We start from the raw sequence: 23,684 nt of genomic DNA on the forward strand, positions 1-23,684 counted from the left end.
TATTTTATACAGATATCCCATACTGGTATTTGGTGGATTCGTTCAATTTCAAACTAAATATATAACTAATGAAGCGAGCATGCAAGAGATATTTTCAATGTACATTGAAAGTCGCGTTCAGATATCGTTCATTGAGTTGTATATTAAATTCGAACAATTTGAAGCCGACTGAAATATTGAATGGAAAGATCACAATAATGACAATGAAGAAGAGTTTGAAATCAATTACGAAGTTGTTGGTCCAAACGGAGACGAAGATCAAGGTAATGGCACTATGGCTCCAAATGTGACAGACGTGGCAAATGCACTCGCAAACAAACATCCATTTGATGAGCCATTTTTCATGCGAGTTTTGGATTTAAAAGCCATGCATGCTCCGAAATTTTCAGAAGATATGAATGCAGGTACGTAATTGCTTATATTTATATGAAGGATTACATCATTTATATTAATCAATGGACCAAATAGTTACGTGACATGTGAAAATATACTTAATTAGCATTTATTTATGTATTTATTTAGTTAAATTTAAGATAATAATATTTTTAGTTAGTTATTGATTTAGTTAAATATTAATTAATATTTATTAATCAGTATTTATATTGATATAGTGAGTATTGATTTACTAGAACATTTACCAGTGCTTTTTGACATTGAACTATTTCAATTTAGAAAACACGATAAAAATCAGTAAATCGTAAATGTTCCTCCACATTGTGATTATACAAATCCAAAGGTAGTAAGTAGTTACATGATAAATTTCGTAATCTCTACAAAAATATAATAAACTATTAGTCAAATCATTAATAATTACTAATTTACTACTAAAAGTTAATTTTCTAATTAGAATAACTAATTTATTAAACTAATGTTAAACTTCCTATTAATTAGCTAATTTAGTAACTATCATGTATGTATAAATACAACTAATCTACCAATTAATTAGCTATCATTATTAAAAAATTTACACAATTAACTACACAATACATATTAATTAAAACCACACGGCTATCATAGATAATTTTACTAAATCTAATTAAAACAAATAATTTTACTAAATCCAATTTATTAAACTCTCAAGTAATAATAATTTAACTTCTAAATTTAATTAATAATCCTAGAAATTATTTCAATTTTTTTGAATTTTTAAAAATTACCTTATTATTATACATATTAAATATTTTAGTCATACTGTTTTTCAAAGTGAGTATTGAATTGTTTCTTACATAATTATTTATTTATTTAGTCATAGATAATTTACCGAGTAATAATTCCTATATCACTAACAATAAATACTAACATACTATTAATAATAACTAATAAATAAATCTAATTCTTATTTAACTAATAATATTTCACTTTATTAAAACCTCAACTATAATAATATATTTATGTCAATTAAAAATCTAACAATAAACAAAAAATTATTACCGGAGCAAAAATATATTATATTTTACAAAACCTAATTATTAATCAAAATTTCCAAAATTAATACAAAAAATTATACAATAATTTAATGTAACTCTAAAATTAGTTAAATATAATTTCTAAAATTATTACAAAAAATTCTAAACATATATTTTATTAATCTATCACATTAGTCTAGTTCAAATATCATTATTAATTAAAATATTCATTAACTACATCTAAACATATATATTTCTAACTATTATTTAAATATATATTCCTAAATTTTTAACAATAATAATAATTTTGTACCATATATATTTCTAAATTCATTTTCTAACAATAATAATAATAATTCTGTAACATATCATTTAAACATATATTCTTAAATTTTTAACGATAATAATAATTCTAAAATATAAAAAAATTAAAAAATAAATTTACATAATTAGAATGACAAAAATAATTTTTAATATAAAATTTCATACGATTAACATCTTTACATTTTTATTTTTTTTAGTATTACAATTTTTTTCATAGAAGTGAGGCTGCTGAGTGGGTTAAAGGAGAAAGTGATTTTGGAAGTCCAGAGTGAGTAGAAAGGGCTATGTTGATATAAGAGGCACCACTGTGAAGAGCAAGGCATGCACAACATGTGGCAGAGATGATACATCCAATTTGTACCCTTTAAATCGGACCGTTCGATTACCTACACTAAACTCGCTCCGTTCGATTTGTTCTTTTCTTACACCACATTTAGATAAAGTATGCATACACGCTATAGTATCGTCTTACTCCATTTCCTTCTCCATGTCAAAATTAAAAAGTGAAACTAACCAGGTTGCCAACGTCATTAAGGCCTCAAGGGTCGGGAAAAATAAAATAAAAAAGAAAAGGACTTTTGTCCCAATTCCCAAATAAATATTCTTACCTAAACATGCAACAAGTACCTAAACCTTTTAATCCACCAGATTTTCACGAAGTTAATTAAGGAAAAGAAATTCTAGGAAATAAATTTAAAATAAAACAAATAAGCGGATAAATTTAAAGCTCAAGGATGATAGAGAGCAGAAAAACATGATAACTTGATAAGGATGAAGTTAAAGATATAAAATATAGAATATAAAATATGATCCTCCAATCATAGATACCAATATAGATTGCACAAAATTAAAAGAAATTATATTCAACATAGTCGCAAAAATATAAAATAAAAAATTTCTATTCATATTTGATTAAAAAATTCTTTGCTAATATACATACCCATTAGTCAGAACAATTTCAACGTCACGCAGTTTTATATTACATGGTTTACAATACATTTATATTATTAGTAATGTTATTATTATTATATAATTAGTTGAAGATTAAACCTGTTACTTGTGCAACATTCCATTCCTTGGCTTATTTAAAGGTTCCGTGCACTCATTCTTTCATTTCATTGCAACTTCTTCAACAAGAGAAAATCAAATATCCTTTAAGCTTTGTGATTGTTAAGGATGTCTATGGAGTTTGTGTGTGTGTCTGAAGCTCCACCCAGGAAGATGTTTGTGGAGGAACTGAAGTCTGTGTCTATGAAGATGCATACAAGGGAGCAGGCTAGAGATGGTGAGAAGCAACCTAAGCAACCTGAGGAGCGATCAGTTTCCAAATGGGACCCTACCATTGATGGATACCTCAAGTTTCTTGTGGATAGCATGGTTGTTTTTGACACTCTTGAGAAGATCATCCAACATGCTTTTTACCCTTCATGTTAGTTACAATCGTTATGATTCAAATTAAAAAATCATTCTTATTGTTTCCTTAGCAGGACCGATTATGATTATTACATGATTGAATCTCTTGATGTCCTTGTGCAGATGATGAATTCAGGAACACAGGGTTGGAAAGGTGTGCAAATTTGGCAAAAGATTTGAAGTGGTTCAAGGAAGAAGGTCATGCCATCCCAGAACCTTCTTCACCAGGTCTTAACTATGCCAAGTATCTCAAGGAGTTGTCGGAGAGCGACGAGCAAGCCTTTATCTGCCACTTTTACAACATCTACTTCGCACATTCAGCCGGTGGAAGAATGATTGGGAAAAAGGTAACAGATCAGATACATGTAAAACTCCATTTATGTCAATGTTGCAGATATCTCTGCATAGTTCTGTTATATTCTTTGCTATATTCTTGGTAATTAATCAATAGTACTGATGGAATGTTGTTTCACTTAGCCTTTGAAATTCAACCCAACCATGCTAGGTATACACTAGGCATGATAGTCGTATGAAATACATATTGGAATATAAAATACAAATTAAAAATGAATGAAACTATACATGTATTTATACACATATATACTGATTGATTTGGTAGATGATTTTTGGTGTATATACAACATTTTTTATTTCACCTGTTGGCAAAGGTTCAAATGATGTCACTTCCAATTAATGACCAAACTGAAAGAAAAATCTATTTATACACCAAATATTCTTGATATTCGTATAAAAATATGATTGCTACTAATTCATTTTGTATTTAAATTATTTTTTAATTAACAAAACAAAGAGAATATATGTTTGATTGCTAAGAAAATATTAGTGTCAAAACAGTGTATATTATAAAGGATGTAGACGTAGCAGACTAAAACTAAAATAAGGAAGAATAGACTAAACAAAATTCTGCATGTGTGGTATCCCACCACTGCAGGGTTGATCCTTTTCATAACAGCAGCATATAAAGCTTTAGCTGTTGTAATATTTCTATACATTTTAAATCTATCTCAAACTATCAACATCTGGCAGAAAAACTGAAAAAATATATGATAGTTTACCTGTTCTGTACTCAAGATTTTCTTGCATCTTAATCTTCACTAATGCAGGTAGCTGAAAAGTTGCTTAACAAGAAAGAGTTAGAGTTTTATAAATGGGATGGCAACCTTTCCCAGTTGTTACAGAACGTGAGGGACAAGCTGAACAAAGTTACTGAAGTAAGTTTCTTTAACTCTCATAATCCTTTTACTACATTGCCTTGCAGTTTTTCTGATAGATTCCTTTGTGATTTTCTCAGGGATGGACTGAAGAAGAGAAGAAACGTTGTCTTGCTGAAACGGAGAAAACATTCAAGATGTCAGGCGAGGTTCTCCGTTTGATACTGTCACGATCATAGGCGCTGCTGCCATGATACCTCTGTAAATAATGCGTTCATTTATAAACTTTATGCACTCTCGGAATAACAATGAAGGACGCATCAGTGCACGCGGCTTCCATCTGGTGCGATTTGCAGAAAGTAAATACATGCAATGACTATCTTAAGGATTTAAATTCATACTATTGGCTGGGGATCCATCTTCACCTGGAATAATATACCAATGAAATCAAAAAGAAACATGTAACTCAGATATTGGAGTTGTACAGTCATTATAATTATATAATTAAATATTGTCTGTCTGGTGCATTACTTTGAGAATGAGCATTCATTGCCCTGCAAGCTAAGAACATTTTATGAAATGTATCTAACAACAATATCCTTTATATTATGATGATTGTGAAGCATATGCTATTAAATTTTCAATTCAAGCAGAGATAGGTTTGCTAACTATAACTATGCACATGAGGTTCTTTTTTATGATCAACTGAGTATCCCTTGGTTGGTACCAACCAAACTGAAACTTGCTTAAAAATTTATTTAAAAGAAAAATAAACTTCTTCAAACTATTAGTTATTAGTCTGACATTGAAAAGTGATTATCAAATATCAATTGAACATCTTCCAAATTGCATATACTAATTATACAGAACCTGAAGATTATTTAATCGACCATGGAACAATCATGAACTCAAAACAAAATCTTATTGTCACAGCTGCAGAGTACTATAACATTGATCACACATACAACAAAAAAGAAAATGAACAAACGGATTCCAACTTGCTTTTCTCTTCCTTTAGCCATGGGGAATCTTCAAAAATTAAATCTAGGCAATCTTCTAATCATCAAATGTGCTCATGAATCCACCAATGAAGCCAGCCCCATTACAATTTCCACACAAGATGTCCTTTTTACCCCTGCAAGAAACATGTATGTTTGATAGGATTCCATTGTAGCTAATCACAAACAAAGAAGAGATTTGCCATTATGTTTAATAGACTTGTAACGAAGTATTATATTCTGAGTGCTTTTCATACTCAAATTTTCAACAATGTTATGAAGAGGGGAAGAGAAGTCATACAAATATGAAAAGTATATTAGTCATGCCGGACAGGCAATCCATACCAACACAATTACAGTATTGCTGAAATCGCATGATGCAAGCAAGATGTGGTAACGACAATGATATTTATACATACACTCAATATTTCTATTGGAAATTGATACATACAAGTACATAATGGCATAGCAAAAAAACAAATACCACAGAAAAAATAGCTCAGAACACATGCTCATACTTGAAAATTTTGATCTAATTACCTGCATAGCCAACATAATCCACCAGCTTTAAACTGTCCATTGAAGTGGTCTACTGAGTTAACTCCAGTGCCTTTGCATTGAGTGCATAAGATTGCACCTGATAGTAGAACAAAAGCATAATAAACCAGTGCAAAAGATTTATACATGAATGAAGATATTTCTAATGGAACGCTATCAAGAACAAACTTAAACATCTGCCAGCTCATCCTATCAAGAAATTAGAACTATCTGTTCTAATTGTGACTAACATATATATATATATATATATATATATAAAGTAAAAGAAAGAGAAGCTGGCATCAAGTAGGCACTGTGAGAAACCATAATTTGTCATCAAGAATGATAAATATTCTGCATTAATACAAAAAGGAGAGGACTATCATTGGCAATGGATTACCAATACTATGTGAAGGTATGTCCAGGCAAATTAATTGCCTTGTCACATGGAGAATGAAATGATAAAGGCTGAGCCACTACCACATTTCCAAATGTACAAGATCCCTAATGGAACTAGCATACCATTGTCATTGTAAGGTAATATCATTATTTGGTGCAGATTTCCATCAGTATTGCCAAACACTTGTCGAGGAAAAGGGATGATATATTAAACTAGCAATTGCTATATGAAACCAGATAAAGGAACTCATTAAAAAACTATAAAAAAGGTGGAAAACCAACATAGAAAGGCAATTAAACCAACATTTCCACTCACCATTTCCGTCACAGTCAGGACAAACAATGGTCCTTGTTTTTGTGGTGGTTTGACTGTTGTCTTCCGCAGCCTGTATTCAATCAAGCTCAGAAAGCAATTCAAGGTGTTTGCATTGCAATACACAAAAAATAGAAAACTAGTGACATTTGATACATGCTCTACCACATCAAAATTTTCAAGAAAAACTAAATATATACTCATGTCCTGAAGAATCAATTTATGAAATTCAAATGACCAAAGTCCTTTCATAGAACTTCAACCCTTCTTCACAATTAACGAATTTCCACTATTTTGACAAAGAATGGAAATTGACCGCCCAATGTCATGAAGGTCCCTAACAACAAAGTTCAATGCTGAATAAGTTTTCTTTCTCCCAGCCAGTTAAATTTAATTATCACAAGATTGAATACTGAACACAAATAACTGATAAGCTCAGCTCCAATGGTCTCTCTCTGCTGCGAACAAATTATCATTTATGATATAAAACAAATGAAAAGACAAAGCATCATACTTTATAAATGGGATACTGAATTCAATCTCACCTTAACCTCCAAAGACTGAAATCTTCGAGCTTTAGCATTCTGGCATGCTTCTGTTATCGGAAAAGCTTTTCGAACAACCGAATTTCCAGTAACTACTCCTATTTCAAGTAAAACGAAGTCGCATTCAATTACATAAAACACTGCAACAACCAGCAAAACACGAGAAAGCACAGAGAAAGTTAAAGGTACCTGGTCGGTTCGAGGACTTTAAGGAACAAATAGGAGCGAAACAAAGAGAGTGCGCCATTCAAAATCTCAAGGTCGAAGAAGGAGAGTGAGTTCTTCTCAGTTCTCAACTTCTTGGTGGCAACGAAAGAAGAGAGTTGAAGCAGATAACTGAGATAAGGCCCTCAAATTCGTGGGGTAAGGTAAAAGTTTATTCCTTTATTCCTTCAATGCCCTTGGGCATGTTCCAATTACCTGATTTACCTCCAAAGACGACAACTTTGATGACACAAAATGGTGGGCATAACGGTAATCACACTTCACCCCCCACTTTATACACACTCCTCTTGTTGCTCCTCTTCGGTTTTGAGAAACACAAACAAATGGCGAGCACTCTGTTGTCCCTACACAGCTTTCTTCCGATCCATAGTAAGCATAATCCCTGGTTTGTTTTTCAAGATTTCATTTCCCCTTTCAGTTAAATGTCTTATGTGTTTGTTTCAGGGAGGAGGGAAGAGATTGGAAAGTTGAGTGCTTTCAGGACTTCATTTGGTGGACAAGTTTTGTGTAATCCAAGTTTTTGTGGGACACAATTAGCTATTAACAACCATGGAAACCGTTTAGTTGTTAACTCACTGGTTACTGCTTCACCCTTCTATGGCTCTTATGTTAATTTTCTTGCATGTAATTGACATAACATGAACTATTGAATTCTAGCTGTGGTCTATGGTGAATTTTCTTTCGTTGACAGCTTGGAAGGAGGGTGAAGACTAGGACCCGAGAAACTGTGGTTCCAGAACCAGATTATAGGATTCCAATTGTGCTACTTGGTAGATACTTGTTACTTCTTCTCATTCTTTATTTGTATGTGTTTTAAGCACATAATTTTATGGTGGAAATTGGCATGGCATAATGAGTTGAATGTGCATATGTTCTTGGAAGCAAGGTGGATCAAAATCTAGAGGAATGAAATGGAAGCATATCTTGCAAACTACTTTTACCATTACTTAAATGAGCCAATTCAATTTCTCCCTAGATTACTGTTTGACTCAAAATTGTACTATCAGGAGTTGCTGGTGGGTTGGCCTATACAGAGAATTTGGTACCTGCAGTTCCTGTTGGCCTTCTTGGATTGCTTCTCTTGGTTCAGGTAACTATTATTTATCAGTAAATGGTGGTGTAATAAAGAGGATCTCACAAACTTGCATAACGATATAAGTACTTTGTTTCAAAGAAGCTGTATCAGTTTCTTAGCTGCTTTTTTACCACTCTGATTACTACAATATGTATCATCTTTTCCATTCAATTTTTGGCAGCTGACTTTTTCTTTTATTATTTGTCTTTCCCTCAGGCCACTAGAGTGAGATTCGTCTTTGATGATGAGGCTCTGGTTTGTTGCCTTCTCACCTCTCGCTTCTGTCAAAATCAAATAACCATTCATTTTTAGTCAATATAATCATAATGTATAACTTAATCTGCATATTATTTCTGTGATCTTGTCTTCATTTAAATGTATTGTTGATGCTTTTTGATTTTGTAGCTTTATTATGTATATATGAGAGAGAAAATTTATGGTTTAGGAAGTAAGGATAGGTGACCAGCTTGAGGAATCAGGAGAAAATGCATTTGTGGGAGGAAAAAACCGCTGGAAGTAAGAATCAAATTTATTGTACATACTAATTGGAGTTTCAGAGCAGTAGCATGAATGAAAACCCTGCTTTTTTTTGCTGTTCAGGTACTCAACATTTGTTAATTGGGAATTCTGGTGGCCTAACTTCCCTATTTTAGTCTACTTCAAGGAGACACAAACAAAGCCTGAGGGACAAATTCATTTCTTCCCAATAATCTTTGTAAGTATAATAAATATAGGAAATAATTTCCAGCTACTTAAAATTTTATATTTACTTTCAGATTCAACATTTTCTTCATGTTTACTGTTTCTTGATGATTTATTGTGTATGACAAGCAGAATGGGAAGCAGCTTTATGATGTTATGGTGGAAAGAGCTGGACCTTCAAAAACTAGTGGTCCAAAAGAATCCTAAAGAGCTAGCTGTGTGATTAGATCCTCAGGTATCAATCCCATATTCTGTATTTATTACCACAAAGCTGTAGTTACCAAATTGGTTTGCCACAACCGACAAGTTACATGGCACTTGTGAAAATGTAAAACATGTTATTTATCAACAGAATTTTTGTATATGTAGCATCTATGCCTGCACAAAATGCTTATTTGATCATGACACCATAGACCAAAAGGGTTCTAAAATTTCCTAAGTGTAAATGTTTTTAGTTAGGATGCCTCGGAAACCATAGAAATCCTATGGTGAGTATGGTCCTTGTAAAAAGGCTTCTGAAGATAAGAATATTGGTGTTTGTATTGCAGATATTAAAAGTTCCTGTTACTCCTGCACATTGCTCTCTGTTGATTCAAATTGCACACAAATTGAAGCTAAAGAATTCATTCAATGTTGACCAAGAAGATAAAATTCGTTCAATAATATTCTGGAGTCTTGTTGGAACATATGTGGATACTTTCGGTTTCTATTGATATTGATCAATTGTATTTGCCATCATAGATGGTGTATTGAATAACGTACACAATACCTATGTATATAGTTTCTGTTCTGTTGGCTGCTACAGATGATAGGTTCACTCTATAATTTATACGTCCATATTGTTTTATGACACCAAAAATGATATCATGAATTTTAATTTTTAAATCCTTTTCATAGACTGATGTATGAACCTGTTATAAATATATTTCAATGAAAATTTGAATTTCTATTTAAAAAAAATTGTAGCTGGAAATCACTGCTCAGTGCTCACAACTAAAATCTAGGATACAAGCCTCAAAGACACCCACAGATAAATTAATGTACACAAGAATCACAAGAGAATTTCATGTCTAGAACATATTCCCTCCCAATTTCTACAGATAGATATACTTTCGTGTGATCTCAAGTAACTACCGAGTTTGCCGTTGGCAGCGTAGTTTTGCCTCCCATCTTAACTTCTTTCCATCAGCATCTCTAATCAAATTCACCATTCAAGAAGTAGCTTTTCCAGAAAAAAAGCAATGACTTGGTTTTCCATCAAGGTGCTGCTGCAAATCTGAAAGCTAAAAATTATACAATCAATCATCTTACATCCTTCTTGGTGCAGTGTGCATCCGTGCCATGCTTGGTGCAATCATTATAACCCACACTACTTAGGAAGTCTCGGATCTCTTTCGAAGTGCTATTGCTGGCCTCTAACAAACGCTCGTCTTCCTCATATATGAGATATGGTGCTTGGCTTCCCTTTCTTGAGAGCAACTTTATTGCTCCTTTGAGGACATGATATTCCCAGCCTTGGACATCTATTTTAAGCAGAAGCACTCGCTCCGATTCCGGAATCACTTCATCAAGAGGAACAGTCCTTACTTGAATTGCAACCTCTTCATTGGACTTGAATGCCAACTTTGCACCTGTGGCAGAGATAGCACTGTTGTCCAGCCTACCAACCAACTGATGAATCAAGTAAAAGAAAATTTGATCTCATCAGAACTCCCAATCTATTTCAACATAAACTAGTGACTATAACTGAAATATCACTCATTGCTTCCTATGACTAAACTAGAAGCAACCCAATGAGATATCACCATTAATTATGATTACATATGACATAGGATTAACATGTAAAACTTCACAGTTGCATTTTCAATTTCCATTAGTAATTAATGTGAATAGTTACTAAGCTCAAACTAACTCCTGATATACATTAACCACTCTAATTACTTTACACTTTTAGAGAGTAAATGTGACACAATTGAGCTCTTACATTATCCTCATTAGCTGCAATTTCCTACTCTACTCTCTAAAATTCACCCTACACCTAAAGGATTATTTTCTAAGCTCTTATATTAGTATCAGCCTTCATCAATTATAGCTCAAGTAAACAAATAAATAAATAAATCAACACCAAATACAGGAACCAAAATTGAATTCAAGCAACAAAAATTACATTTAAAAATAAAATAGCACCTTGTGAACCGTAACGTTACCAAGCCGATCAGAAGCGGCAGCCTCAAACAATGTAACCAAATTGGTCACCCTGTTGAAGAAAATCCCTTCACAGATCTTCTGCAAGTTCTCAAAGATGGGCTCGAAGGCCAAGACCGGGAAGCCCATAGCCGAAGCGGCGAAGGTGGCCATGCCGACATTGGCACCCACGTCGACGAAAAAGCCGTCTCTCCCTTCGGTCTTGGCCTTCTCCAGAATGTCCTGAACCGTCACGGATATGTCGGGCTTCCGAAAGGGCTTACCTTTGAGGATCCTGACGATGTTCTTGTGGGGCTTATCGGGAAGGGTTCCGAAATCGGAGAGTGAGAAGAGAAATGGGTAGCGAACCCCTTCGACGGTGCTAGCGATAACAGGGTGGGCCTGTGGGGAATTGAAGCAGTCAAAGGGGGAGATTGCATGGAAGCAGAGGCGATTGTTGAGGGCGAAGTAGTTAGGGTTGGAGGGGCGAGAAGAGGAGAGGAAGATGAAGATGAGGATGAGTGTGGAGGAGAAGAGTAAAAAGAGGAACTTTGGGGAGAGTAGCCTCGTGGGTTTGTCTCTTTTCCAGGCATTTGGCATTAGAAACGAAAATGGATGTGATTCAGGTTCGTGAAAGATGGGATCTTTTAGATTTCGATCTGCGAACGGGAGAATGTGATAGCTTCAACCTGATCAATGATGACTCAAGTGAGTAGTGAAGACGAACAAGAGTGTCAGCAAAATGCAGCACAGGATCTAAATAAATGTTTTTTGTGGGTCAAAATTTTATTTTATTTTATCTAAATAATTAAGTGAGTAAAGTAATAATTAGGTTTTAAATATTTTGACTTTGAATTAATTAGTTTCTAAAGAAAAAAATATCAATTTGATTTTTTAAAATAGTAAATAGTAGATACATAATTTTTTTCTATTAATTCATCAAGTAAAACTTAACATTGATATTTATATGTTATGTTAATTATTCTGATGTGTCTATTTATAAAAGTATAATCATGTAGATAATAATTTTTGGAATAAAATTTTACTTATTTTTATAGGATTTGTAATAAATAGAGAACAATTGATAAAAGGTATATGAAAATTTAAAAAATAATAAATGTTTCATTGTGTAAAATTATATCGTTTTCATGCTCATGTGACAGTAATGATACATATACCACCCTAAATAAGAGTTAATACTCCCCCAAAATTTGACCACCTACTCAATTTGACCCTCTAATTTTCAATTGACCCAATTTATATCCTGAAATTTTAAAATGTGACTCAGATTGGCCCTTTCATCAAACTCCATCACCAAAATGATGACATGGCACCCAAATCTCACCACATGTCTCTCCTTCTTCCTCTTACTATAGCCCATCACCACCTCCCCTCTACTAACATTCTCTCTTTCCAACAAATAACAACATTCACAATCCACCAATACCCGCATATTTTCACCGCCATAGCTTTGAAGAGTATAACACCTACACTCACCATTCTTTCATGACTGCAAGCAGACAGCAAATCAATGAATGTGACATCGTTAGAGACAACACCATAAACAATCATTTGTGAAAAGAGCTAAAATGTTTGTTTACCGTGACCATTCATCGCCATGCCGCAAATAACAGCACCCTAAGAAATAACATCCTCATGCACAATCATGTTGAAAATCTTAAACTCTATTTTCATGTAACTACATTTAGCATATATGTTGAGCAATGCATTGTCAATATTACCATTAATCACAAGGTCACATCACCCATTGCTCCAAATTTAAAGCACCCTTAGAAGCACCCTCACCCATTGCACCCATCTTTGTGTTCTTATTAAGAGAGATCTAAAATGTAGTGTTGTGTTTCTTTTTTTTTTTCTATTTTTCTTCAATTTGTTAATGTTAGTGATTGTAAATATTGTTTGTTGGAGAAGAAGGACGTTGGTAGAATGAAGATGGTGAAGGTGATGGTGATTGTGAGAAAGAAAAGGATCAGACAATAGAAAAGTCCTTCATAAGTGGTGGTGAAAATGTGTGAGTGTTGGTGGGTTGTGAATATTGTTGTTTGTTGGGGGAAAGAGGGTGTTAGCAGAGGGAAGGTGGTGATGGTGACGGTAAGAGGAAGAAGGAGAGGCATATGGTGAGGTTTGGGTGCCACATCATCATTTCGATGACAGAATGACCAATCTGAGTCATACCTTAAAATTTCAGAATATAAATTGAGTCAATTAAAAATTAAAGGATCAAATTGAGTCGGTGGTTAAATTTTGGTAGTTATTTTAAATAATAACTCCTATAAATAATGAAATATATGAATTATTTTATTTTATTTTATACTATTTATTGACAAGATTTACTATCTTAAAAATTTTAATTAGTATTTTTTTAAGAATTAATTAATCTAAAATTAATATTTTTAAAGATGTAATTATCACTTTACTCTAATTAAATGTTTGATGCTGCTACTTTCAAAGTTATCTTTCCCCATATATCCATCTTATTAGTACATGGGAAATTGAGAACGTAAGACAACAAACATTTTTGGTAAAAAGAATGAGAGATGATTAGCATTATTATTTTTTTGGTGAGAAACATTAGCATTAATTTAAATAAAAGATAAATATATAAAAAAAAGATTGACTATTAATTTAGTATCTAAAAAATTTAATTATTGACAAAAAAATTTTAAATGATGTTATTGACGAAATAACTATAACACTCTAATATATAGATCCTTATACTCGAGTCATAAGTTAATGACATTAAAGTGGTACGACTTTCAAGGTGGATTATACTACGTAATTATATATATGTTGAAGGAAAATATTAAACGAGAAGGCTGAAAAGGAGTAAAATAAAATCGCGAAAATAGAAACTCTTATGTATCGATAACATATAAATAAGGCGCGATCAGAAAACGAAAGTACGAATAAAAAAGTAAGCAGAATGAGATAAAGATATAATATAATTGTATGATATAGATAAATAGCCGCTAGTCGTGGCCTGCGAAATTTAGACCGGCTAGGGTACAGAATGAAAATAAGTTTGACAACAAGAATTCCTATCTCTCCCAAAATACATCACAGCCTCTATAGGCCAGTTTTAAAAAATTAAATACATAGCATAAGTTTTCAAAACAAAAGCGAAGAGAATCTAAGAAAATGTTAGATAAGATTATTTCAAAGGTCTTCGCCGTCTTTCAGATAAACCACAGCTCACTGTTGAGCACCTGGACCTGCATCTGAAAAATAGAAATATATAGACGGAATGAGAACCCCCGACCCATGGGTTCCTAGTACGATAAAAATGTCAAATAAATACAATGTACTATAATATAAATTCACTAAACATCTTAAACTTCTTATCTCGTCATATCCAACCTAAGCTCTCACTAATCCATAACTTGGCAACTATCATAGGAGATTCTAATTCTAACACAAAACCCTTCATACTTCTTCACCTCCCAACCGACTAACCCAAGGATCGAATCAATCACAAACAATACAGACAATTAATACACAAGTAAGGCAAGTAGGACAATTAGCAAATATTCAGGAAACATGTACAATTAGGCAATCCAAAGCAATTAAGCGACCCCAAACAATTCAAACAAATGCATATGATGTATGTCTATCCTACTGGACGTGAGCTCACGTGTCAGTTACTTTGCCAGAACCCGATACATCCGGTAGCTAACTCAGATATCATCCTCTTGAAGATCGGTGGGCGGTACACCACCACGAACCCCACTATTGCAAGCAGTACACCACCACGAACCTCGCAAGATCTTCAATTTGAAAAACAACACACACGTGGGCGGTAAACCACCACGAACCCCACACAACATTCTCTTTTAAAAACATGTGGGCAGTACACCACCACAAATCCCACAAAGCATTCTCTTTTAAAAACATATGAGCGGTAAACCACCACGAACCCCACACACAACATTCTCGACACTGGACAAGTGGTAAACCATCACGAACCTTGTCAGTTTAAAACTCAAAACCATTTTCATTATCAACTTCGTTATAAATCATTCATTCATATACATATCACACTTTTACCATTTTCATTCATAATTCGCCACTTCTTAAACTTTCTTTGTCTCCAAGTTACTACTCCCTTTACCTTCTTCTCACCACTCAACATACAACTAAAGTTTAAGGGGCTAAAATGGTGAAAACAGAGGTTTAGAGATTCAAAATTACATTTTAAAACACAAAACTTTTTTTTACAAATTTTAGGGGGTCACACGTACGTGTGGATCACGTGTACGCATGGGCGTGTTTTTCTTGTTCGCGTACGCATGCACCTTGCTCGCGTACGCGAGGGGCTCAACCCGAAAGGGTTGGTCGCGTCGCGTGTTGGTGGTCGCGTACGCGAGTTCTACAGAGTGGGTAAAAATGTTAAGTGCTGCAGAATTTTAGTTTTGAATCCTGAACTTCCGACGCTTATAATTTTCTCGTTTGAAAATATTTTTCATCCGTTCTTCGAACGGCGTAAATTTCACGGACCTAACTTTCATATCAAACAAGTTCAAAACAGTTTGGGAGTCCAGAAGTTGACTTATGGCTCACCAAATTTTGGCCAAAATTCATATTTTCACAAAAGTTCATAAACCTCTATTTTACCAAAAAAACCATAACTCATTTCTAACATTCCATGCTTACAAACAACATCAAAACATACCAAATCATACCTCATCATCTCTTATTCATATTGTGACATCCTTAAGTACAAATTCATTAATCTTTACTTCAACAATTCACACACTCATTCAACAATTTCCTCACCCAATTACTTAATTACATATACGTTATTTATATTACTCTATCTTCATCACAACCAACATCATACAACACATTTTCCATCAAATTATCAACATTCACAATTTATTATCAGTCATCATCAAAATCATCAATCATCAACCTTCACTTACCGTTCTTACCTCTTTCCGGCCTCCGGCCCAAATTCACGGTCTCCAACCCAATATTTCATCAAATAAACCCAACCACATAATTCACTATCCAATACCAATTTCAATCTTTATCATTACATCCACTACACATATAATACCAATCAATCATAGCATTCAAGCTTAATCCTAGGGTCTCCTAACCTAGAAATTCACATCATATTACATGGTACTTAAATGAAACTTAAACCGTACCTTAGTCGATTCCTCGTAAAACCCAAAGACACCTCAAGGTCAACATTCCTCGAGAGTCCACAGCCCAAAGCCTTTCTGAACCAAATCACAGCCACCAAGGTTCAACAATCAAGCTTCCAAAATCATGAATGTACTCCAACTCAACAATATTCAATCTAAACCACATATATCACTATAATTAATCCCCAAACTCAAAATCTCGACAATTTCACAAGAGCTAGGGTTCTTACCTTCTCCAAATATTATAGGATTATAACCTAATAATCTCCTCAAGTTAGATTGACCCTAAACACATTAAAACATCAAAATCTCAAAACCCCAAATACTAAATTTTTGAAAATGAGAAGAGAGGACAGAAACTAGAAATACAGTTTTCTTACCTTTTAATATACTGGACTTTGTAGAGAATTTCGAGACGAACGCGTGACCACAGATGACTCGTCAATCGAAGCTCTTAGGAAAAAAGTTATGGAGGATTGAATTATGAGTGAGGGTTTGTGTTCTTCTCCTATTCCCCATTGCTTCAAAGTGATTCCCCTTGGTTTGGAGAAGAAGAGCTTAAGCTCTTCACTTAAATGGATGTTGGGTTGGACCTTGGGCCTAATATGAGTCCGGTTCAATCAGTTTGGCCCGTTCGACTTAATCTTAGGTCAAATTTTTTAAAATTAGTGTCAAAATTTTTGTTTTAATTTTTTCTATCATTTTAAACCTTAAAAATCACATTTTTTTTATTTTTTTAGAATAAATTATAATTTATGGATTAAGTATATATTAATTAACCGGGTTTTACAATATTCCTTAAATAATTTAAAAATACGACAAAAATAACTAATAATTATTATTTTTTTATAAGTGACAACAAATTTTATATTTAGCAAACCACTTATTTATTTGATCTGAATCTTTTAGTAACATTTAAATAAATATTTAGAAGATGTACAAAAAAATTTGAGATAAACTTTAATTTCTAGATTTTTCTTTTTATTTTTTAAAAAAATACGGTCATTCATAATAAAAAAAACTTTTAAAAAAATTCATTTGACGTAAAATTATCAAATTTTAAGGATGAAAAGGTTTTATATTTTTAATAATAATTGCAAAAATTGCATCAAAGTTTTATCTCTAAAGTCTCTTTTTTTTAGAATATATATTTAATATCTAATTTTTTGTCGTATTTTTAAATCTTGTAAGGACTTATCTATTTTTAGTATTTTTTTGAAATTCTTTTTATTAGCAATATAAATTTTTAAGTACCATTTTAGTAATTTATTTAAAAAAAAATTATTAGTTATATAATATTTTTTTAGTATATAATTATATATATTTCTCATAGAATATATAACATGTTTATTTAATAAATATAATTAGGTATCTTTTAAACTACTCCTTTATAGTCAGTATTTTAATTATTGAAATGGATATGATCATTTTTTAATTATTTTTTGAATGAGGGTGTAATTTACAAATTACAATATAAAATTAGGTACATATAACTACTGGTCAATATATGTGCTTTAAACAACTTAATGTTATATCTAGTAAAACACAGAGTAATACCTCAAATAATATTTAAGAAATTTTTAATTAAACACTTTAATTCTAATCATTTTTACGTCAAATTTTATTTAGAAAATAGATAAATTAATATTTATTGTTGTTCAATAAAAACATAACAACCTCTAAACAGATAAGAATATAGACAAACAAAAAAAAAGATTTATTTATGTAACAAAACAAAAATTTAAAAATTGATTTAGTAATTAAAATTTGAATAAAGCTCTAAATCTAAGCAAAATTCGTATTTAAGTTTATTCAAGTTGTTGTAACAACTTTTCAAATCATGTGCACCTTTTCTTTCTTCTTCTCCTTCTCCTCCTCCTCCTATTTCTTCTTCTTTTTCTTCCAAATTCGCGCAGGTTCTTTTTCTTCCCTTCTCCTTCTCCTCCTTATTCTTCTCCTCCTCTTTCTTACTTCTTTTAAATTTGTACACGTAGATTTTTTTCTTTCCTCTTTTTCTCCTCCTCCTTCTCCTCCTCCTCTTAGAGATCATCAATTTAATTTAGAATTACATGTGTTCATTCAATTCAAAATAATTCAATTCAATTCATAATGAACTGTACATATTATTAAAGTGAAACAATTGTATAGTACTAAATGAACGGAATATTATTTATTATATAAAATCAAATTCAAAATAGGTTTCTACATAATGAACCGAACACATTATAAGGTGAAACAATTGTATAGTACTAAATGAATAAAACATTATTCATTATATAAAATAAAATTCAAAATACCTGTGTCTACAATTTAGAGATATTCAATTCAATTCAGAACACTTGCGTCCATTTAATTCAATTCATAATTAACCAAACATGTTATTAAGGTAAAACAATTGTATAATATTAAATGAACGGAATATTATCTATTATATAAAATCAACTTTAAAACATCTGTATCTACAATTTAGATCAATCCAATTCAGAACACTTGCGTCCATTCAATTCAATTTAGCAATTGCATTCCATTTAATTCGATTGAAAAATAATCCATTAGCAAAATGTTGGTGTTATTGGTGATGACGATAACGAAAGGGGAGGAGGAGGAGGTATGCGTGTATTTGAAAGAAGAAGAAGAAGCAGGGGAGAAGAAGCACGGGGAGAAGAAGAAGAAAAAGCGCGTGTAATGACGTTCTTTTAATGAGAGTGATTTTTGTTGGTGTTGGACCTATTTGGATAAACTTGGATGAAAAAATACTTGATTGTGTAGCATATCTTGTTAAAATTTATTGAAGTTGATCGTATTTGACCTAAACTTTTTTATTTGGGATAATATTTTGAAAGGTAACTATTCTGTTAAAAAAATCTTTCACAAAAAGAAAATCTTTTACATATAAATGCCTAAAATTTAGTGAAACATGTGTGCTAAAACTTTTTTTCCCCATAGTTTTAAAGACTTTTTCCTCTTAAATGGTAGAATTTATTCTATTAGACATTAGTTATTGATCATTTGATTGTGAGTTTATCATATTAGAATATTTTTCTTGGAAAATAACGAAGAATTAGAAAAGCTTGATTTACAGGTGTTGTCAGACTGCCAGCAAGGAACGAGGGTTCAAGGATTACAGCTCCATTCACATTGTAAGCAATCCAATTATGACTCATTGAACATGCATGCAAGTCATGCAACAATGCTTAACTTGAAGCATGGAATAACAATTGTCATAACAGAATGCAAAAAGAAAAACCAATTACAAATTATTGCTGCTTTACTCGTGAGAGTTCATGAGTGCTAATATTAACTTGAAACTAGAAAAAGGGATATATAACTTAACAGCAGTATATTCCAATAACATGCATTACAACCCGTGTATTATTATATTTCTGAGCCTCTTCTCTCGGTTTGCTATGTATATATATTATAATAAAGACATTCTACAGTGTACACCAATCTCATTGGATGACTTTGTCATTTGTCATCCAGTAAAAATTCAAAAAATCATGTGAACCCAATTGATACATATTCACTACAAATCTTAGCTTGTGGTCCATCGTGTTAAAATTAGTGTGAAATATGAGTTCCAAGGGAAAAAAGAACCAATCCTTTTATGTTCTGCTTTTCTTGCCTTTGCTGATTTGATTTTTCTCCTAAGTATTAAGCAATTTCGTGAGACCAACTCAACACAGCAACCATAGCAGGAATGTTGAACCTGGTTGTCAAGATTATTATTCAAGAACACTGCCTGGTTAGAAATTCTTCTGATGATAACAAACCATTGATAAGGCGTTTAAGCCTTTCCGCGCCGGGGCCAGGCCTCAGTTCAGTGATATTTCTTATGTCAGAATATGATTTGCTGGTGTTAGGATTTACTTGTTTGAACCACTTGCCAGGAACATAACCTTCCGCATTTCGTCCCAAGAGTTCAGTATCGATCTTATCCAGGACTGGTTCCTTCCGGCCGAATTTCCGAGCAAAAGGAGCATTGCTTTCCACCATCTTCTGGTAGTTATTATCTGTAAGGTAGTGCGGATGCTGTTTCGGAGGGTTGTCCCATGATATGAAGTGAAGGTCATGGTTGACCGTGGTGTTCCGAAATTCGTCAGCATTGCAGATGACAGTGTGGAAATAGCCTTCAGGGGAAGATAGAAAGTTGGCATAATACATCAAGACTATTCTAGGCAAGTTATCCCATCCCCATAAACAGTACTCAACAAATTGGCGCGATAGCATCATCCAAGCAGAGCCTGAAAAAGGTAAGATAGCATCAAATTTAGCAGAGAACTAGAATTGATAGTTTTCAGTCCACATTTTCTTTTTGTTTCCCACCAGCATCCAAACCCTACTATGGAGGACCGACTAATTTGGCTCGGGGTTAGTCATTGCCCCTCAATTTACCTTACCTTTCAAAATGCTGCTAGACTAACTCAATGTTGGTAACTCCACATTTTTTTCAAGTCTTCTAGTTATGGAAAGCTATTATTTGGTAAGGTGCTGTATTTCACATATTTAAGTAAACCTGGTTTAAATGATATCATGTTTAACAAACATATTCTAATTAGGTCTAAATACCTAATGTATGAATTAAATGGTTTATGAGTAAGGAATATAGTACAGTTCATAAGGGAAGGCTTGAAAAGGACTAGTACTATATATATTAGGAACACCGGCTGAGAGCATGGAAAATTTTAGCTGAAGAGAAATGTGGGAAATTGTAGGCTAACGAAAAAGGAATGGACAAAAGGGAGAAAGGTTATATAATTCTTAGAAATCATTCTCAACCACTGGCTAGTGGCTACTCTGAACTGTCAACAATTAATGAATATTGGATTCAAGATACTATCATCATTGTTCTGTTTTCCATTTTTTCTCTCCTTTTATTACTAGTGTTTGACTTAGATTTTTTTTCCGTATCCCCTTGCTTGTTTGGATTTTGTAATTACTAATTACAACCAACATGTCTTTTATAGCACATTACCATTTAAATGTTGTAAAATTTAAAATAATAAAAGAGATTTTGACAGAAATTAATATGTATCAGATAGCAGGTTTTTCTCACCTGTAAACAGCTTATATTGCGTGGGCACACTTCTTCTCTCTGTCACCCAAAACACATCAGATTTATTGACGCTATAAAGAGCTGGATCAATTATAACTGGCTTCGCTCTCTGATCCCTATTGGAAGGAAAAAGAAAAATAAAAAAAATTAAGTCTCACTTATAACGAAGAGTTACATTTGACATTTAACATTTAACATAATCATAAGTTACTTTAGAAGGAAATGTTATAAAATAATACGCAATTAAAAGTGAAGTTAATGTTACTGAAAACTTAAAAGGATTTACAACAACATACTCTTTCCAACCAATATCACTGGTGTGCTCAATGAAGTTTAGATGTCTCGGAATAGATGATAGTGTATGTAGCAGATCTGTTCAGCAAAATAGATGAAGTAAATTGAACTTACCACTGAACTAGTAGTAGCAAATTCAAACAACAAAAGAACCATGAAAATTCTCCAGAATTCAAACTTTGTTCTATGAATATCAGTTGGTAATACATTCTATTCCCATGGCATAATGTGGTCATTGGTCACACTTAACATCTAGCTGATGAGCAGACTAACAAGACAGAATTCAATTTGAAAACACAAACTGGGACCAGATCATACCAATTCAAATTCAAAAAACCTCCAAATTTATCTTAAGATTAAAATTAGCTACAACCAAGAAAAAAAGAACACCCTAAGAAACAACAATCAGATGAGGTTCCCCGCTGCATCCAAATTCCAAAACACAAAAGCATATCATTTAAATCATTAACACCAAACTCCACAAAATTGTCCAGTCCAGCCTCATTTCAAAAAACAAATCAACTCCAAGAAAAGCGAACACACTAACCAACAAAAAGAAAAAGTTTAAACCCAACATCGTTTTAGTCGTCAAGACACAAACTTGACAAAGAAAAACGAACAATCGACGAAAAGGGTCATAAAAAAAACATTGAACAAAGTTGTTAGTTGTTAGTTGTTACCATCTTGTGTGACCAACGGATAATCCGAAGCGCTAAGGTTGATGAACCAGTCCCAGTCACCACCATCTCTGAGCAAAATGGCAGCAGCGTGAAGCGTGTTTGTAACCATGGTAGGTCCCCTGTAAGTTACCAAATTAGCCTTGACCACCATCCTGACGTTTCCAACAGCAGCAAACAAAGGCTCTTCCCTGACGAACTTAGCAAGGTCCAGTCTTTCGTGCGCAGGAGCTTCAAGATCGAGGTGAACAGCGTACTGGTTCCTTGGATGGTAAAGCGCCTTGAGAGTCCTCTTCAAAGTTTCACCGTCTCCCATTGAACCGGAGATCAAGTAGGCGATCCTTGGAACAGTGTTAATGGAAGATGTGGGAGAGAGGTTGAGCTTGGACTCAACAAAATTGGGAAGTTGATGGTGAGTGTTGAGGCGTGAACGGTAGAGGTAGAGTAAGGAGGTTGAATCTGAGGAGATGAAGATGGTGAGGAGTATGAGTATGGTGGATATGAGTAGAGAGAAGACTAGTGGTAGGAACCATTTCTTCTTCTTCTGTTGCTTGTTGTTGCTGTTGTTGTTGTTGGAGTCCATGGAAGAGTGTGAAGAAGGTGATGGAGGTTGCAGAGTTGAAGTGTAGAGAATGGTTTTTGAGGTTTGTGGAAAGGGGAAAGGGCGGCGCAGAATAAGGAAGTGTGCGCCGGAGGATCTATGCAAGGGGGTGAAGTGCGCACTTTACTATCAAGTGAGCAGGGATAGATTGGAGAAACGAAAAACAACATCTATGATCTATCTACTCTCTCTCCCTCACAGTCTCACCTTTGTTAATAACTAAATTTCAATTTAATTAACATTAGCGTACAACTACAAACATACCATAGACTCATAGAGGGATTTTTTCCTGTAATAAATTAAAAAATATATATTTTAACTTTAAATACTAGTATATGTTTTTTTTTTTAATTTAAAGGAAGTTTGTGGGGATGCGACAAACTCATTTAAAAAAAAACGTATTTTGAAAATTAAAATTTGTTTAATTATTTTTGAGAAATAATAATTTTTTTATTTATAATAAAAAAATCCTACCATATAGACTATCTCGATATAGAAATTCAAAAAACAAAAAATCAGTTATTAAGTTAATCATAATATATTTGTGTTTATATATATATACATAATTTTTAAATTATTTTTAATATATATT

The 23,684-nt window shown here is 32.9% G+C and overlaps 5 protein-coding genes across 5 annotated transcripts; 2 read left to right on the top strand and 3 right to left on the bottom strand.

Annotated features, from left to right (window-relative positions):
* The first annotated feature begins 2,527 nt into the window (after positions 1-2,527).
* On the top strand, positions 2,528-4,940 carry LOC112707668 (heme oxygenase 1, chloroplastic). The gene is made up of 4 exons (XM_025759540.2): positions 2,528-3,159; positions 3,267-3,490; positions 4,268-4,375; positions 4,456-4,940. Exons 1-4 carry the CDS (start codon positions 2,907-2,909, stop codon positions 4,552-4,554), a joined length of 684 nt encoding a protein of 227 aa, XP_025615325.1. The 5' UTR covers positions 2,528-2,906; the 3' UTR covers positions 4,555-4,940.
* Positions 4,941-5,090: 150 nt separating this feature from the next.
* On the bottom strand, positions 5,091-7,445 carry LOC112707675 (protein BUNDLE SHEATH DEFECTIVE 2, chloroplastic). The gene is made up of 5 exons (XM_025759552.3): positions 7,297-7,445; positions 7,108-7,205; positions 6,566-6,635; positions 5,854-5,950; positions 5,091-5,450 (listed from the first exon to the last, which is right to left on the bottom strand). The coding sequence occupies exons 1-5, from the start codon at positions 7,352-7,354 to the stop codon at positions 5,372-5,374; spliced, it is 402 nt and encodes a 133-aa protein (XP_025615337.1). The 5' UTR covers positions 7,355-7,445; the 3' UTR covers positions 5,091-5,371.
* Positions 7,446-7,502: 57 nt separating this feature from the next.
* LOC112707662 (uncharacterized) lies at positions 7,503-9,968 on the top strand. The gene is made up of 9 exons (XM_025759527.3): positions 7,503-7,701; positions 7,777-7,910; positions 8,024-8,102; positions 8,340-8,422; positions 8,624-8,662; positions 8,853-8,923; positions 9,008-9,122; positions 9,242-9,344; positions 9,658-9,968. The coding sequence occupies exons 1-8, from the start codon at positions 7,503-7,505 to the stop codon at positions 9,314-9,316; spliced, it is 795 nt and encodes a 264-aa protein (XP_025615312.1). The 3' UTR covers positions 9,317-9,344; positions 9,658-9,968.
* Positions 9,969-10,032: 64 nt separating this feature from the next.
* Positions 10,033-12,044, bottom strand: LOC112707656 (uncharacterized). The gene is made up of 2 exons (XM_025759513.3): positions 11,297-12,044; positions 10,033-10,780 (listed from the first exon to the last, which is right to left on the bottom strand). Exons 1-2 carry the CDS (start codon positions 11,891-11,893, stop codon positions 10,412-10,414), a joined length of 966 nt encoding a protein of 321 aa, XP_025615298.1. The 5' UTR covers positions 11,894-12,044; the 3' UTR covers positions 10,033-10,411.
* Positions 12,045-19,807: 7,763 nt separating this feature from the next.
* On the bottom strand, positions 19,808-23,340 carry LOC112707681 (beta-glucuronosyltransferase GlcAT14B). The gene is made up of 4 exons (XM_025759559.3): positions 22,495-23,340; positions 21,817-21,892; positions 21,521-21,636; positions 19,808-20,708 (listed from the first exon to the last, which is right to left on the bottom strand). Exons 1-4 carry the CDS (start codon positions 23,072-23,074, stop codon positions 20,194-20,196), a joined length of 1,287 nt encoding a protein of 428 aa, XP_025615344.1. The 5' UTR covers positions 23,075-23,340; the 3' UTR covers positions 19,808-20,193.
* Positions 23,341-23,684: the final 344 nt, after the last annotated feature.

The sequence above is a fragment of the Arachis hypogaea genome, chromosome 1, assembly GCF_003086295.3.
Source record: "Arachis hypogaea cultivar Tifrunner chromosome 1, arahy.Tifrunner.gnm2.J5K5, whole genome shotgun sequence".
Classification (NCBI taxonomy): Eukaryota; Viridiplantae; Streptophyta; class Magnoliopsida; order Fabales; family Fabaceae; genus Arachis; species Arachis hypogaea.

Coding starts and splice junctions, on each gene's coding strand:
- LOC112707668 (XM_025759540.2), top strand. CDS start 2,907: ATGTCTATGGAGTTTGTGTGTGTGTCTGAAGCTCCACCCAGGAAGATG. Junction 3,160..3,266: donor ACATGCTTTTTACCCTTCAT/GTTAGTTACAAT, acceptor GTCCTTGTGCAG/ATGATGAATTCAGGAACACA. Junction 3,491..4,267: donor GAAGAATGATTGGGAAAAAG/GTAACAGATCAG, acceptor TCACTAATGCAG/GTAGCTGAAAAGTTGCTTAA.
- LOC112707675 (XM_025759552.3), bottom strand. CDS start 7,354: ATGGCGCACTCTCTTTGTTTCGCTCCTATTTGTTCCTTAAAGTCCTCG. Junction 5,951..6,565: donor TCCTGACTGTGACGGAAATG/GTGAGTGGAAAT, acceptor TTCTACTATCAG/GTGCAATCTTATGCACTCAA. Junction 5,451..5,853: donor GGATTATGTTGGCTATGCAG/GTAATTAGATCA, acceptor TGTTTCTTGCAG/GGGTAAAAAGGACATCTTGT.
- LOC112707662 (XM_025759527.3), top strand. CDS start 7,503: ATGCCCTTGGGCATGTTCCAATTACCTGATTTACCTCCAAAGACGACA. Junction 8,423..8,623: donor GATTGCTTCTCTTGGTTCAG/GTAACTATTATT, acceptor TCTTTCCCTCAG/GCCACTAGAGTGAGATTCGT. Junction 9,123..9,241: donor ATTTCTTCCCAATAATCTTT/GTAAGTATAATA, acceptor TATGACAAGCAG/AATGGGAAGCAGCTTTATGA.
- LOC112707656 (XM_025759513.3), bottom strand. CDS start 11,893: ATGCCAAATGCCTGGAAAAGAGACAAACCCACGAGGCTACTCTCCCCA. Junction 10,781..11,296: donor GTAACGTTACGGTTCACAAG/GTGCTATTTTAT, acceptor TTGATTCATCAG/TTGGTTGGTAGGCTGGACAA.
- LOC112707681 (XM_025759559.3), bottom strand. CDS start 23,074: ATGGACTCCAACAACAACAACAGCAACAACAAGCAACAGAAGAAGAAG. Junction 21,637..21,816: donor AGTGATATTGGTTGGAAAGA/GTATGTTGTTGT, acceptor TCCTTCCAATAG/GGATCAGAGAGCGAAGCCAG. Junction 20,709..21,520: donor GCAATATAAGCTGTTTACAG/GTGAGAAAAACC, acceptor TACCTTTTTCAG/GCTCTGCTTGGATGATGCTA.